The 17,479-nt window shown below is 42.8% G+C and overlaps 1 protein-coding gene across 30 annotated transcripts in view; it reads right to left on the bottom strand.

Annotated features, from left to right (window-relative positions):
* Window positions 1-2,658: 2,658 nt before the first annotated feature.
* FUT10 (fucosyltransferase 10) overlaps window positions 2,659-17,479 on the bottom strand; it is a 54,332-nt gene continuing 39,511 nt past the window's right edge. For 14 of the 30 annotated variants that reach the window (XM_072950306.1, XM_072950302.1, XM_031691506.2 and 11 more), the window contains one exon: window positions 2,659-9,582. In XM_072950306.1, coding sequence (XP_072806407.1) covers window positions 9,358-9,582 — 225 coding nt within the window. In that variant the 3' untranslated portion in view covers window positions 2,659-9,357. Of the gene's footprint in view, window positions 9,583-10,123; window positions 10,230-15,758; window positions 15,815-16,136; window positions 16,192-16,538; window positions 16,655-17,479 lie in introns of those variants that run through there. The other 16 variants (XR_012064422.1, XR_012064412.1, XR_012064423.1 and 13 more) reach the window with 16 other exon arrangements.

Genomic DNA, 17,479 nt, shown 5'->3' with positions numbered 1-17,479 from the left:
CTAGGAATATATACAAAAAGTGAAACAACAAAAAACAAAAACACCAGCTGACCTTCAAGACAGTCTGCAGGAGACAAACACATAAACAGATCATGAAAATTACTGTGTAGTATGTCCTGTCACAGACACTGCAGGACAGGTTCTCCCTCCTGACGGCAGGTGCGTACCAGACCAGGCTAAGACAAGGGAGCAGGAGACATGATATTACAGCAAGACAACTGGCAGAACCTGCCTGTGGGACTGCAGCACCGCACTGTCTAGAACACTGGGGGGGGCCTTTTCCCTCTCCCTGGGGTGGTGTCCAGCAGACGGCCTGGCAGTGCAGGGACTCTCACCTGCAGAGAAGCAGCAGGACTCTGAGTAGGCAACAAAACATACGAAGTCTCAGATCAGCTGAAAGAAACCAGAGAAGGCGAAGCTAATGAAATGTGGCAGGAGAGTCACTCCCAAAGCCCACCTCCTCATTACAACTCTTAATTGAGCCAGAAGGTAGAACCAAAAGTTAAAGAACCTTCCCTGTGTTCTTCCCCATTCCCTGTAGGTGTGCAGATGTGCACGTGTGTAAGTATGTACACGTGAGCTTAACCTGTCAACGGTTCAGACCATTTTGAGGAATGGGTTGCACTGTTCCTGCCTTGTCTCCACTGGAGTGCCATCTTGGTGATCACAAAGGAGAAATGCACAAGGTGTCATGAAAGAAAAGAAGAAGACATAATAATCACCTTTGAGAGTATTAGGGAAGGCTTCACGGAGGAAATAATTTGAGCTGAGTCTTGAAGGATAAATAGCGATTCATCAGATACTCCAAGCAGAGGAAATAAAACAGTGTACACAAAGATGCAGTGGTATGAAGAAAGCAATGAGTATTCAGGCAACATATAATGAGTTCAGTATAGCAGAGCTCAGGGTCATATTAATGCGGGAAAGGTAAGAAGTGAGCTTGGAAAGTCAGGGAAGGGTTATATTAGAAGAGTCATACAGCAGAGATTGACACATTGTAACTGTACTTCAATTTAAAAATATATATATATACAAAAAAATTTTTTTTAAATTTAAAGGAGTCATTATCCCAAAGGAGATGAGTGGATATTAAATTAAAGGATGCTAAGCTAGGTAGAGTTTGACATACAAGAGAGAAGTTTTATTGAGAGAAAGGCCCCAAAGTGATCAGACCACAAAGCTGACACCATATAAATATATTGGGAAAAGGCTACGCACAGGTCATCTGAGCTGCGAGGTGGAAGGATGTGGCGTGTGACCTTGCAAGAGCTCCACGGAGCTCCTGAACTTGGTGGGACTAGACTGCGGTTGGCAGAAGGAAGGGACTGATGTAAATACATTAGAATTGCTAAGTGGGATGGGTTAACAGGGGAAGAGAAGGCAGAGAAGGAATACAGATGATGCCCAAGTGTGCGATGTTGGTGATTAGACAGATTTACGGAGGAAAGATCTTGACTTTCATTTCGTTGAGGTCGAGGGGTCTGGACTGCTTCTAAGTCAAGTTTCCCAGTGGGCAGTTGAACATACATACTTGATCACGATCAGAAACATGGCTTCGAGGAGAAAAAGAAATGTTTGGTGTCAGAATACGTATCAGTGAGTGTCTAGGGCTGTGAATAAGGGAGTACTGACTACAAAGGAGAACAAGGGGACTTACTGGGGTGACGTACACGTCCTATATCTTAACTGGGGTGGAGGATATAGAGCTGTATACATGGGAAAGAATTCACTGAACTTGAAATGGGTGCACTGTAGTGTATGTGATTATAATGCGGTAAAGTCCATTTTTTAAAATGTTTTGTCATAAGTAAATTAATGACAGTTGAAAATGTGAAGTGGACCAGGTGGATGAGAAAGGTCACAGAGCGAGGAAAGAAGAGGACCTAGGCTAGAACTGTGCAGATGGGGTAAGAGAGAGAAACTCACAAAACCTTTAGCCAGTGTTTAGTGTTTAGTCGTGAAACAGAAAAGTACCATTTTAAAGCTCTTTGGGGCCTTACATGTCATCCAGTTCTACCTCACTTTACATATGAAGGAACGGGGGTTCACAGTGAGGTAAAATGCTTTGCTCGAGGCCACAGAGGTCGTTAACAGCAAAGGCAACCCAAGACGCAAGGCAGGACTCCTGGGCCTGGGGAGGCACTGTCCTGGACTACTCCATCAGTGGGACTCCAATGCAAAAGGACCCCCTACACCACAGAAAGAGGTCCCACTGGTGTCCCACTGAAGTTGAGCCATGTATTTCTTTCTCTTTGTTACCTCTTCCTTGTGCAGTGCACATCAAAGAGCCACCTGACCCTAAGAGCTTGTAAAAGGGCTTGGAAGGAGACAGGTGCTCCTGGTTGCCACTACCTGAGATTTTGGAAGTAAAAGAAATACCGTTAGATCAAGACATGCACCACTATGACTGCAAACAGAGGAGGCGTTTTCTTCATCACAAGGATATACATCTGCAAAGCAGGGTTTTTCCATTTTGTTTTCCTGGGATGTTACATCTCTGCATACTGCACAGACAATTTATGACAAATCAAATAAATGAACATGTCACATGTCAGTGAACATCAAGACAGAGGAAGTGTAGAGAAGGTACTGAACAATTTATCAAGCCAGGCACCACCTTTTAATTTTTATTTTCTTTTACTTTAAAAAAAAATGAACTCGCATAATTGAACTTTTATTTATAATGAGAAGAGAGACAAAATGTTGACTTCATTGGTGAATACCGAACAGATGGAACAGAAGCATCTAGGGGAGAGGAAATAGAGACAAATGTGGTTGTCATGGTTTCTCTGAGATGCAGTAAACAGAGGGACCCAAATGGACAATGAAATCCCCCACTGGGGAAAAAAAAACCACATGTCGCTCCTTTCTTTCTTAGATAATTGCCAAGCTCACTTGGAATGCCTAGAGTCCATGGGAGATGCTGCCACTCACCTCTGGCTGTTCTCATGTTTACCCTGGAACCACCCTCTCCTCCTGTATAACAGACATCAAACAATTAATGCTACTTCCGATTAACCAATTACCTGAGTGGGCAGTGCCCTGCAGGAATCTGTGACACACGTAAACCTGAGAGAAGCTGGACGCTGCCTGAGACCAAGTTCTCTGTTTAACTGGGAGCAGCTAGCACGAATGCGGAGAACAGCACTGAAGAAGATTTGTAAATCCTGGTAACATGGTTAAGTTGCCAGTCTTAGCATCTCTCTCCAGTCATCTCCAAATTCACCTAAATCCACCTCCACTGTATTCTAGGTAAGATGTGAACCGTACAATAGCTTGATGTAGCTGCATTGTCCAGTCATGGCCCCATCATTTGTTTGTGGGGGTGTTCAAAAGGGAGAGAATGGGGGTAGAGAGGGACCCCATCTTAACAGCTTTTTTGAGGCTCAAACTGAAGTCCAACGCGATGAAGACAGTCTCTCTATGATGGCAAACAGGCAGTTGGAAACTCAAATGTCTGGCTGAACTCACATGTTTTGTCTGGAGGTTCTGATCACGCTGACACGAGGTATTTTCCAAGGTCATCGCAGAGGCTGCCAGCACTGAGATCAGACTGTTCAAACCCAAGTTCGACAGCAGTCCCCGCCTCGCTCCTGCCAAATCAGATTCCTTCTCGTCCACGCAAGATGAGGGGTTGTTTTCTCCTGGTTTTCCAAACCGTTCATGAATGACCCTCCAGTTTGCTAAAGGGCTGTCTCTGCAGCCCGAGCAGAGCTCCTGTGTCGAGGTGAGGATCGTGTTTATGAAACACTGATTCTGAGGTGATGGGTGGTGTGGCTGCGGGCACCTGAGCCCACCGCAGGCAGAAGGAGGAAGACTGCCTCACTTTGGCTAGGCTACCCGGCTTCCGAAGCCAAGAAGAGCAACTTTTAGATTGTTGAAATGTATCTCTCTCATGAGTCTGTCCCCAAAGCCCAAAGCCTACAACATCTCATTTCCTGTTTGGGGATTTCCTGAAACCGAAACTGAGGTGTTGGCCTCTGTAAAGAAACCCGTGGAAAGAAAGGCTTCTTCTCTGGAACCATGACCGTGAGCAGCAGCTGCAGCGTCGCCAACCTGATGCTCTTTTTACATCTCCCCAGAAGGTGCATTTTTCACGTCTTCTTCATTGCCCAAACCTTCTGTTTCTTGTCATTCTCATTCCCCCGATCGCCCGCAAACTTTCTGAAAATGTGAAAGCCTCTTATAATAAAGTTTACTTGGAGGTGTTGCTTTTCCAAAAGATGGGGGCAGAATATGAATTTTGGGAACCGTGTCATTACCTATAATTGCAAAATTAAAGGAAATTCTGGATAAGCCTCAAATTAGAAAGAATCACAGCCCTGCTGACTGCTGTCTTTGTTTCTCAGACCTGGGATGTGTGTGGGGAGGGCGGAGATGGGCATAAGTAGGCAACAGGGAAATGACATCATACCCTATTTTCTTCGACCTTTAAAGCTCGTTTTCCATAACACAGTTTTACTACATTTTTTTTCTGAGTTTTTGTTATGAGCTCCACTCCCCAGCAGTCCTCTGTGAGCTCTGCTCTGCCAGCCCTCACTTCAGGGTAGTGGAAGCATTTGTGTGCACAGAGTTGCATGAGCCTCTGAAAACAAATCAGATGTGAAACCATCAAATGGAGGCCTTCTCAAAGATGGGAATATCTTTTGAGGCCAACTTATAGGCTTTTCCAAGTGTTTAATTTCTCAACATTCAAACCAAATTATTTATAATTCCAACATCACAAGAAAGTTTCTGAAGACACACATTGACTTATAAGTAGGCTCCCTTCCCCTAGTAAAGAATTTCACATTTATCTTAAAACTAAGAGCAGAACTGAATTCTTCCCTGTCAGTGGGATAAAGGGACATTTTATTTTTTCAGGAGTACTGCAAAGAATTACAGCAATCTCCAGCTCTCCCCATGGGAGAAAACGGAGCATGGCGGAAAAAGTTTACACAAATAAAACAATCTTGGGTTTGAAACTTGGACCTGTCGATTACTGGTGTCACAGCACTGGATGAGCTGTGTTATCAGGGCTTTGTCCTGCTTCACTCTGTTAAAGTAACATCACATTTCTTTTACTACGAGCTTCCACCTTTCCTATCTCCAAAAGGTTTTTATCTCCCTTTCTAGTTATTCTGATAAAAATCTAAGAACATTAGGGGCCTAACTAGTCAAAGGAGTTTGTCTTGGTTTGAATTGCCTTACAGAGAGAAAACTGCTCCAGGCTAATACTGAAGCTGGGATGCAGACCATGAAAACAGGAGGGGGAAGGCGTCTGTGATTATGCTTCGTGACTGAAAGATGTTCACCTAAGTGACCGGCATTCCCCCAGACTAGCAGGTAATATTATTGCAGTGGTGAAAGGAGTCCTACTAGTGGTGTGTCAGCTATGCACGCGATGACTGAATGCAGCTTGTAAGAGCAGACACCTTCAGGTGCCACAATGAAGTGACCGTTGACTCGCCCCAGCTCTTTACTCAGGGGTTGAGCCACACAGCAGAACCGCTCGCCCAGTGAGCTCCCCGCGGCTGTTCCCACTCCCAAGTCACTTCTCACTCTTGCTGGAAGTCACACGATGTTGACTGAAGAAATGACTCTTCTTCTGGGGAACGGGAATAGAACAATGGAGCAAAAGATGAAAAGAACTTGAGAAGCGCTTGGCTTCTAGACTGGCCAACTCACTTCAAACGTGACCTCCCAGTGCTTTGAACACATCTTGCCAATACAGCATATTTAACACGTTCTATCAACAGAACCCATTTATATCACACCTCGTGTTTCGAAGAGAGTAGCAGAAACTCAGGAAGTAAATTCCATCTTATGGGGCTCTTACAGAGTAAAGAAATAAAGACCCCCTGGAAGTGACTTCTATTTTGCTAGAGTATTCCCATTTCCACTCCCCTGCTAGAACTAGAATGTAAGCTCCAAGGTGCCAGCGGTTTTGTCAGTTCCATTTATTGCTGTATCACTGGGGCCCAGAATAATTCCTGGCACATATTAAATGTTCCATTACAAAGTACTGGACACTTCAATAAATTTCAGGCTGCCTGACATTCTGAGTGACCCAAATAATGATCATTTCCTTGATACATTTTAAAAATATTTTTCTTGTTTTTTCATACACCTTTTTTCTTGTTTTTCCATTGGAAAAAACCAAAGGCTTCTTTTTCCCTCATTGAAAGCTCTGATTGTCTTTTATCTTACCTCAGTTTTCAAGTGATCAATAATTTTAAAGTAATCCATTGGAAATTCCATTTTCACTTATGGAACTCTTCAACTGAAAAAATAATTTAATTTTAAAAATTGCTCTCTGAAAGACTTATACGTGGAGAACTATAAAACATTGATTAAAGAAATTAAAGATGATTTAAAGAAATGAAAAGATATCCCATGCTTCTGGCTTGGAAGAATTAATATTGTTAAAGTGGCTATACTACCTTAAAGCAAGCTACAGGTTTAATGTAATCCCTATCAAATTACCCAGGACATTTTTCACAGAACTGGAACAAATAATCCTGAAATTTATATGGAATCATGAAAGACCCAGAATTGCCAAAGCAATATTGAAAAAAGGAACAAAGCTAGAGGAATAACCCTCCCAGACTTCAGATAAGATTACAGAGCTACAGTAATCAAAACAGTGTGGCACTGGCACAAAAACAGACACATATGGATCAGTAGAACAGAAAAGAGAACCCAGAAATCAACCCACATGCCTACAGTCAATTAATCTTCGACAAAGGAGGCGAGAATATACAATGGAGGAAAGACAGTCTCTTCAGCAAGTGGTGCTGGGAAAACTGGACAGCAGCATGCAAATCAATGAAATTAGAACACTCCCTCATTCCATACACAAAAATAAACTCAAAATGGCTTAAAGATTTAACCATAAGACAAGACATCATACACCGCCTATAAGTCAGCGTTCAGGTTCTGAAATACTGCACTTGCTACGTGGTCAAAGGCCAACGTTGCCTATATTTTCAGATGAAAAAGTGAAGACTGTTAACTAGCATCAGTCATCATTTTCTTCAACATCTCTGAAAATGTTTCTAACCCGTCTCGACACACTACTTTGAAAATAAGTATTTGGGAATAATCTAAGTAAAGGGTCCTGAAGCCCTAACCAGAAAGTTGCCCTGAAGGAAGTCCCTCACAGCACGAGTCACCCTCACAACAGCCCCGTGAGGTGGGACACTTTCTCAATCATATTTCAATAATAGAGACACTGAGGCTAAGAAAAAGGTGTGATACAATGGGGTCAACACAGATGAAACACATGGAGAGCTGCACATGGAACTTAGAAAGCAGAGCTCCTACTGTGTAGCACAGGGAACCACAGTCAATACCTTGTAATAACCTATAATGAAAAAGAATATATCAAGGAATACATATGCTGTATATAATCACTACGCTGTATATCAGAAACTAACACAATGTTGTAAACCGACAAGACTTAAAAAAAATTTTAAATTTGGGGTTTAAGACATACATGCAGCATATAAACACTGAGTATTTGCTTAAGGCATTTATGAAGGAGAAACTACCTGATAATATCTCACCAGAGGCACAAATCACATCTTGGGCTTTCTTTTAAGAGTGGGAAAAGAAAGGAGGGGGGAGGGGAGGGCAGGGGAGGGGAGGGGAAGGAAGGGAAGGAAAGGGAAGGGAAGGGAAGGAAAGGGAAGGGATGGAAAGGAAGAGAAGAGAAGAAAGAAACAAGCATACAAACAAAAATACATCACTTAATACACAACTTAAAATCTGGCCTTTAATAAACAATCCCCCTTTCCAATCCTTTTCCTTTTGAAATTACCAGATAAAATGGCAGAGAGATAAAATCCTTTCCATCCCCAATCCTACCCAATAAGTATGCCTCTTCCTCTAATGAAGAGTGGGCTTCCCTTGCTAAAAACACATGATGGCCCTTCACTAGTTTGTTACTATCTTGGTAAAAACACCTATGAAATGAAGCTTCTTAAACAATTAAAGAATCTGACACAGAAAAGAACTTCAAAGACCAGCCCTGCCACTTCTTTCTGATACAAAAAACTAAGGACAGGGAGGTTAAGAGACTTGTACAAAATCACATTCCGTTAATGGCAGAGCTGGGATTGGGAGCAACCCAGTCACAAGGGAGAAGCAATGGGACCCTTCCTGCTTCCAAGAGAAAGCAGTGGTCTCAGTCCTCAGTCCTCTGGCACAGCGGAGGGAGAGCCACGGGAGGAAGACACTGCCCCTGGCAGGGATCAAAGAGCAGGTGTGGCGGAGGGCGCTTTCCCAAGATTCCCCCTCAGGCCAAGTCAGGGACAGGTGTCCCCAGGACCCCTCCCGTCCTCTGGAACTTATGTCTTTCCACAATAAAACATACCAAAGCCATCGCACATCGGGTGGCCACAGGCTCTGGGGTGATCTGCAAGCCTCCCCACGCTCACAAGGAAAGAGGATGTGAGCCAGTGTTTTCTGCCTGGTCTTTGGTGTAGCCCCAGCAGAAGCCCCAGACAGACAGCTGGACCTCTGTTAGACGGGGAATGCTCCCAGACCGCTGGGGCCGCCCACCGCTGCAGGCCGTACATCACCCCCAGAAAAGACAGATCAGCCCCGACACGACGGAGATCCCACGGGCAGGCACCTCTGCCCGCCCAGGGATCTAAGCGCACAGGAGGGCCACCCGAATCAGTGACTTCCTACTCCTCTGTGCAGAATAAGGGACCCTTGGGAAGTACTCACCGATCAAAACACACAAGGAGACACGTCTTCGCGAGACGTTCCACGTTAGGGAGGAGCAGGGGGAGGAGACAGGGTGAGGTGACAACAAGAAAAGTGGAGAGGTGGCTGAGAGTCTGGAGAAGGCAGAGACGTGCTATGTTCTTTAGATGCGAGTAGCTAGAAGAGTACTTTCTCACAGCCTTCCGGACCCACTCACATCCCTGGACGCGGCCAGAGGGGCTCTCTCACTGCCAAGTTCTCACACACTGCACGTTCGTGCTCGGCACCAGGACCCTGGGCTCGCCAAATACCAATAAATGCAGACGGTCAGGTGAGGATAAGCGTCCATGGCTACGTGCTCTGCCTTCCTTGCAGGGTTTCCTGGCGGCAAGGAAAACGCTCATCTGCATTAGGCGAATTTCCACAAAAGGTGGCAGGTACGTGGGTCCATACTGAAGGTGACCAGTTGTCCGTAAGAAATATTTACTTTTTTAGTATAAACAGTAGAGAAGTGACCCCTGAGGGTAATTCAATCTATCATTCGGTAGAGCTCATTATGAGTACTGCAGCAATTAATTCTTACCCTAAGGACAGGCAACAGAGCAGCTGTTACATTCAAATATTAAGGCAGCCTAGAAAATAAAACTCGGACACTTTCTGATATTAGTCCTTGAATACTAGAGCCCAAAACTCTTGAGCTGAGAAGTTCTGGTTCCTATCGACCAGCCTCCTTAGTGCCTGGGCTTCTTTCTTGGATTGTTGGAAGCTCGGTATCCACATCTCTCGCAATGAGCTCCGGCGTGGGGCCAGAGTTGAGAAAGAAAACGTTGTAGGCTCTGGACAGCTCAGGTGGGTAACGTCTGCCTGCCACGTTTTGGGTGGTAAGCCCTGCATTAAGAGAAAAGGGGACAAAAAGACTTAAAAATATGAGATGAGTTAACACAAGCCTCACATTCCCTAAAGCAAGTCCCCTCACTCCACAGAGTCCCCACAGTTACACTGCCGAGCAGCTGAAGGAGAAAGCAAGCATCTGACATTTATGAAGAATATTCTGTGCACTGGATACTCTGCCAGGCATGTCACTCAGATCGCCCCATTTATGGCAGTAAACATACTAAATAGGTACTAAGTAGGTATGACCACCCTGTTCGAAAGAGGTGGAAGCTGAAGCTCCAAAAATTTTTGTAAGTTGCCCCAAACAGTGTACCTAAGATTGACCCCAGCTCTCTAAAGCAGTCCCCTCCCTCTGGTTACTGTCTGCTAGTCCATTTATTTATTCATTTTATTTCCCCCTATATCCCACTGCCATTACCACCCTTCCCACAGGCAAATATTTTAATGCATTTAATATAGGTCTCTGTATTTAAATGTCTCTGTGAAAAAAAAAATGTGTTCTCCTTTTCTGGGCACTTATTTTTAATGTACTTACACGTTCCTATGTCATATATGTCATTCTGTTACTTTTTCACCAGGCGTTGTTGGCACAGGTACATCTAACCCCTTGTTTTTCATGAATTTCCACTGCACTCTGTCTCCTACACCAAGAAGTTTCCACCACACATTAATAACACCTAGCATTTGCACAGGACCTCCGAGCTTTCACAATGCTTCCCAGGGACATGCACTGCTCTGAGCTGGTCCAAGCTTTGTCTGGTTTCTTTCCATGGACTCCTAACTAGTCTCCCTGATTCCACCCTTAATCTCCTTCAGGCTAAACTCAGCAGCTCTTCCCACTGCAAGATAAAGTCACAGTCCTTACAGTGGCCTGTAAGACCCCCTCAGGATCTGGCCCTCCAATAATTTTCTAAAGGAAGGAGAAAGGAAGGGGGAAAGCGGACAGACAGACAGACAAATTCCAAATGGCAGCTTGAACACACACACCTAATTTCATTTTTTCCTGAAATGCCATTACTATGAGAATAAAAAATCATTTTTAAAAGATATTAACCTATAAGAAATGGAAGAATGGACGAGGGCAGAAGAGTAAGAAAATGTCAGAGACTGGAAAGCAGAAGGGAAAACAGTGAAATCACTTATCAAATTAAAAACAAAACAAAACCTGAATTGTGAGGCAGCAGGAGAATGAGCTGAGAAGCAGCCTGCTCTGGACTGCAGAACCTGGAAGGCTCAGGAGGCAACAGATACTTCTGGAAGTGGGACAGAGGGCAAGAGATAAAGAAGGATTAAGAGAAAGTGTTTACAAAGCAGTCAGAAACTCAGATTCCTTTTTCAACTCCTCAAGGCCAGGTGTCTCCCTTACCTGACAAAAGACTAGACGTGCATTCTCTGGAGAAGTGAAATAAAGATCTCTGATCTGGGAACATGAGGTGAAGCTGAGGGCAGTAGTGTGATACCATGAACAGGATTCAGGGATATACGAGCGTCAGATACTCAGACCCTCCTGCCTGCTTCCTGCGATCCATTATCAGAATGCTGATAGTCAAGCCTTACAACACAAGCAGGAAAATGAAGAGTCCGTCACTGGGAAATATGTTATGTCCAGGAGGACATAACTCAGAATTCCCTAAGGAAATCACCTAGCCAAATCACCCTGAAATGAAGCTTACAGCCTGTATGCCCCACTCATTCTCAGAGCTGCCAATCAAACCACCCTAGCATGAGCAGGTTACCAAGGTCACAAATCATCTGAGAAAAGTTACCAACATGAAAGACAGAGACAAAGAAAGAAAAATTTTAAGAGATAAAAGAAAACCAATGAAATAATCAGATGCCAGAAAAGCAAATATTAAGAGAACAACAACAAAAGAAAGATCTTAGAAGATAAATATTAGCAAAAATGAAACAATCACTAGAAGGGCTGAAAGACAAAGTCGAGATATATTCCATGAATTAGTAGAAAAAGGAAAAGAAACGGAAAAAGCATCTGCATATTGGAACCTCCTGGACTGTTTCTTTAACACTAGAGGACCAATCTCAGAGGACCAATCTACTAATACCAAGAGTTTCAGAAAAGAAAGAGCAAAGGAAAGAAATACCCAAGGAAATAATTTTAAATCTTCTCCCCAGATTAAAGGACCCAAGTTTCAGATAGACAGGGCCCACTGAGAGCTCAGCACGACAAAAACAGTCTCTTTTATGAAGTTTCAGAACACAGGAGAAAGGGAGAGATTCTACAGCCTTCCTGAGAGGGTACGATCAATTCTGGGGGTCAGAAGTTAGGATGGTTTTGGATTTCCAGACAATGACACTAGATGTTAAAAAGCAATGGTGACTAACATTAGCAAGTAAAACTTTAAGGAGAAAAGGGATATTTGCATAGCCTCAAAATATCTTCCCCCCCGCAAATATTTATTAATTATTGTGGTGGTTTTAACATGTCCACAGATTATTTTCTACTCTTCCCTCAAGAAGGTGATGCTTAACTCTCCTCACTTTGAGTGTGGATTCAAGCGACTCACTTAGTGGAAAGAGAAAATTAGCAACTTCATGGCGGAAAAATCGGGCAGATACCACCTTAAGCAAGGGACCAAGGTTAACATCACCAGTTATACGTCATGTTGATATCATTCATCCCCTGATACGATACAGTGAGAAGACCCTCTTCAGCCCTGCAGTATTACCAAATCCAAAACCCAAGTCTTAACATGAGAAAACATCTGACAAATTCTACTGAGGGGCATTCTGCAAAACACTAACCAGTCCTCTTCAAAAGTGTCAAAGTTATTAAAAATAAGGAAAGGCTGAACAACTGCCACAGACTGGAGGAGACCAAGCAGACATGATGACTACAATCTGGTGTCTTGGATCTGATCCTGGAACAGACAAAGGATATTAGTGGAGAAGCTGGGGAAATCTGACTACAGTCTGTGGTTCAGTTAATAGCAGTATTAACAGTCAATATGAATTTCTCAGTGTTGACAGTTGTGCCACAGTCATGGAAAACATTAACATTAGGGAAAGCCAGGTGAAAACTATCTGGGAACTCTGTACTGTCTTTGTTAACTCTTTCGTCAATCTAAGTCATTTCAAAATTAAACGTGTTTTTTTAAAGGCAATAGCAAAATGCCTTCAAAATTCTGAGAAAAGCTGACGTCCACTGTAGTCGTTTACTTTCAGCTAAACTATAGCTTAAATGTTAGAGTAAAATGAAGACATTTCAGACATCCCCCTTCCACCCTCTCAGGAAGCTAGAAGAGGGTTAGCTTCAACCCAAACAAGGCATACAGGAAACAGAAGTGCCAACACACAAGAGAAAAAGACAGAACAAGGATTGAATTAGTGATTTACAAATATAAAAATAATCAAATAAGAAGATAATTATTAACTAGAGGGAAACAAAACACTGTACAGGCAAGGGAAACAAACCACAGCAGACCACATGGCTCGTCTCTGAATAGGTTACATAATCATGGTCACATGAACACCCAATATCAAAAATTTAGTGTATAAGCATGTGTTTAGAAATATTGATTCAGAAACCAAAATAATAAGCTAAGTATGGTGATAGGTGGCTGCTTCTGGGCAAGGACAAAGGGGAAAGAAGTGGAAGACTGGTTTTGGTTTGGTTTCTTTTTTAACCAACTTTGCAGAGCTACTTGATGCTTTAACCTATGTGCATATATTTCTTTTTCTAAAAAAAAAATGTTATGTGAAGATAGTAGGATTTATAATGTGTTAGGTAATGATTAGAATCTTCATTCATACCAAATTCAGAAAGCAGAGCAGAAAGACCAATCTGAAATATAATAATTTGGGTGCTTACCTATGGTTGGATAAGCATATCCTCTCTTCCTTAAAACTCCCAAAGGAAATATATGAGAAGATACTAGGGGTGGTTAGCCTGAAAAAGAGATGACTTTGAAAGAACATAAAGCTTCTTTTGAAGCATCTGAAGTGACTATAGATGGAAGAGTGAACTAACTTGCTTGGTAGAGCATGAAGGATGGAATTGCCCAAATCCTCCCTTCTCTTGGGAACCACTGACAGATAATCATGGAGTTTGGCTTTCAACAGACTGGAACCAGAGTTAGGGGTTCTTTACCAAGACAAAATTGAGCAAAAAAAAAAAAAAAAAGCCTGAACATAAATCCAAACCATCAGGAAATTTTAAGACTTAAGATCTGGGAATTCTAAATACCAACCCAAAGTTCAAAGCACCAGAGGCAGGTTCAAAACTGGGGTTACTGTAGTCAAAGTTCATGGCTGAGTAACGAGTGTATTTGGAGCACGAGCAGAGCCAAATAAAGTGGGCCCAAAGCAATTACCGCAAAACAACTCTGGAGAGGACATTGCGCACTTTTATTGACTGACAGGTACAGATGTAAGGCTGTATCCCACTGAACTACAGTCAGAAGCAGGTAGCCAAGAATGAACTATGGAAGTCTGTGTTCAATATAAAGACCAATATAACTGTCAAAACTAACAAAAGATAAAGTCTTCTCCCCTGAAAACTAATAAAATCACCAGCACTTAGAAATGTTCCAACATAAATTAGTTGATGACTTGTTCATGATACTTGAATCACCAGTCAGCTGGAAGTTGTACTGACCACATAATCTTCAAGGAGCTTCCCAACCTTGACCTTGCATAACTGTCCATATGAGAAAGTCAGTAATAATGCTCTCTTTCCTTGTCTGCCCACTCAAGAGTTCTTTTAACAGTGTAGGATTAAGTTCCATCTGAGGTGACATCATAGAGAAAAGAATTTTGTGAAATGGACTCTTTTAACTCTAGTGCTCTTCCAGAAATAGTCCACAGTATGACCTGAAGGAAGTGTGTCTGATGAAATAGTTATGACATGTTTAGAAGTAACTAACTTTCAGCATCCCAAATTGCCTTTCCAGCTGAGGTCCTGGGCAGAGAAACACACTGTTTCTAAAGAACAATTAAATATTTTGCTTCCAAGGAGAATATGGCTCCTATGTTAACAATAAGGAAAAAGTCAGATAATCTACAAATTCATAACTTTTCTTGAGTCCGTCGGGGAACTGAGATCGCACAGCAACAAAGAAAACTGAATTCCACAGTGAGAAGCCTCTCCAGGGAAAGATGGATACAGGATCTATTTCACTTTTGGTAGAACACAGGAGAAGGGGGTGACCACCACACAAGTAGGTAACAAGGGATCAACTAAACTTTTATCAAATCCTTAAGGTATGGGCTACCTTGTCAGCTTGGAATAGGTGGAAGCCCTAGGCATAACAGAAGAGTTCGAATTCACTGAAAAAGCTCTTTTCCATGGACCTCCATCAGATGCCCAGAAGAAGACTGGGGCTGGGGCAGGAGACTGGAAATAGCCCTGCTCCTTGGCTGAGTGCAGGGAGGGTGGCCAACTACTGCAGGGGACACTCAGGAAGCCCATTCCACCTCCCCAGATCCTTCCCTCATAAAGAGAAAAAGCCTTAAGCCACTGAGGAAGCAGTACAAACCTTCTGTCCCCAGATCCAAGGAGAAAATCTACCCTTCCCCGAGGCAAAACATCTATCTAACGGTTCAGGGGAAGCAGGGAATCATCTGGGGCTGTGGATCCTACAGTGATACCAGAAGCCACCTACCCTGGGAGGGACATGAAACTCTTTCCCATCCAAACCAACTGCAGATACAAGGCAGAGTTTGGCTGCTGTATGAAGGAGAGGCAGGAACTGAAAAAACTTCACTGCTGAGGTCCAGGAATGCAAAGCCTGTCGAAGCCTAAGGCTGCCAAGACAACAAAGAACCCACCCTGCCCAAACCCTGAGCCCACAGCTAAGTCACAAGCAACTGCAGTTTCCTGCTGATGGAGGAGCAAGAACAGGGAGACCTCCTCTGTGACACAGCAATGTAGGAACCACCGAAGCTGAGGGTGCAGGAAAAATGCTGAGAGAGACTATTTAGCCCCAGGTCCCACTGTAAGCACATGTAATAGTGCTTAGTTACCAAATAATTATTACGACTGGAAAGATTTGAAGCTGTGGCACACTAAAGATAATAGTAGCAACACAAACCCAAACTCAGCTCTACCCCTGACTAGACCAGCTTAACCCACACACATTAACAGCCCAACAGAGAAAAAAAGAAATGCCCATTTCTGAACATAAATGGTATTTACCTCAGTCTGTGTACTTCTAGACATGATGTCCAGCGACCAATCAAAAATCATGAGACATACTTTTTCAAGAAACTGTCAAGAGATAAAGCAATCAACAGAACCAGACTCAAAGATGACACAAATGTTGGAACCATCAGGCAGGAACTTTAAAATAACTATCAGTAATATGTCAAAGAATATAGTGGAAAAGATAGACAACATACATAAGGGGAACTTCAACAGAAAGATGTAACAGAAAACAAGAGTCAAATGGAAATGGTAGGATTCAGCAGCTGAAGGGATATTGAATTAGGTGATCTCCGAGCTATTTCAACCCTGACATTCTATGATTCTCAGACCACCACTTCAAGAAGGTAAGAGAAGAAAAATCAAAATAAGGAAATGAATGACTTACATAGAGAAAACATGAGGCAGCTGATAATCACCAGGTTGGAAATGATCCTTTAAATCTTCAATTTAAAATATAAAAAGAATGAGAAATTACTACACATACCTCTGGCTACCAAGTAAATTCTATTAACCTACAGACAGACTGTCTGCTTTGTTTATTTTAGATACAAATAGGAAAACTCTAAATTGCCTTGCCTTTTAGAATCATGGCATGCTGAATCTTTCCTTTTTCTTAGAAATCCTCTCCATTTTCATACCTTATTTATAATTCTAACTTCAAAAGATCAAACTACATACAACATCATGTTTAATCTTTATGAAGAAAAATTTTGACCTGAGATATGTCTGTGGGGTGACTTTTAACTGCTGACATTTATCATATAGGAAGAATAGGTCTTATACTTACTAGATATTAGATAAAAGTGTGTTCCCAAAAAAACTGTAGAGTAGCCCTTTCTCTCCTGGCAAGTGTCCGTTTGGTAACTTAAGGTTATTATTTCTTGTAGTGATTTAGTACCATCACTAAAATGACAGTGAGGAATTTTTTAATAAAGCACAAATTTACAGGGACAAACAAAATAAGAGAGACAACGACAACACATTTTTGGAAGTTTCAGAGTTAACAGATGGGGGGCAAACAGTGAGGGATTATCATGAACTTAACTTGATGGTAGACCCTGAGAAAGCTGAGTTCTAAAAAGCAGTGGGGAGGCAATAAAGGAACTCAATGTATAATGCAGAGCCCAGAGTCCCCAAGACATTCAGGAATTTGGTGGCATAAAGACTCTCTGGAAATTAGTATAAAGATGGGGCTAAAAACAGAAGAGTTGCTTGCCATTTTTGGTAAGAAGCAATTAAAGCCCCAGCTCATCACTCAGCACAAACAGGAAACTGAAGCTCCCTACCCCAGCAAGATCTGAGGTGCATCCTCCAAAGAAAGTTGAACAGGGGTCTATAGACTAGGGGAGAGTGGACATAGGTGAGGCCAGGGCACTGTACTCCAGCTGACACCTCTTCTGTACCTGAACCTCTCAACCTCAGCTGTCTCTTGTTCCAGCTGTGCAGCGCTCCAACCGTGTGCCTCACCTCCTCCCATGTGACCCCCACTTCCTTTCCTGAGATTTAGCCAAGCCTGTGAAACTCTATTGAGCATCCATATCACACATGCACAACCTGGAAGTGCGAAAGAGTTAAGCCCAGGGGGCAAACTTGATCAACGGGAGATTGGAGCCAATGGATAAATTCTCTCCCCTCCTCGCGCTAAAGGAATGGTCCTGAGATACATATATGCTTCTCAGAGGTGGAGTCCCAAGAATTAACCAATACATCCCACTTGGAGGCACGCAG

This window comes from Vicugna pacos, chromosome 26 (genome assembly GCF_048564905.1).
Source record: "Vicugna pacos chromosome 26, VicPac4, whole genome shotgun sequence".
NCBI classification, from domain to species: domain Eukaryota; kingdom Metazoa; phylum Chordata; class Mammalia; order Artiodactyla; family Camelidae; genus Vicugna; species Vicugna pacos.
The sequence above is the reverse complement of the archived record's forward strand: the minus strand, read 5'-3'. Positions and strand labels throughout refer to the sequence as shown.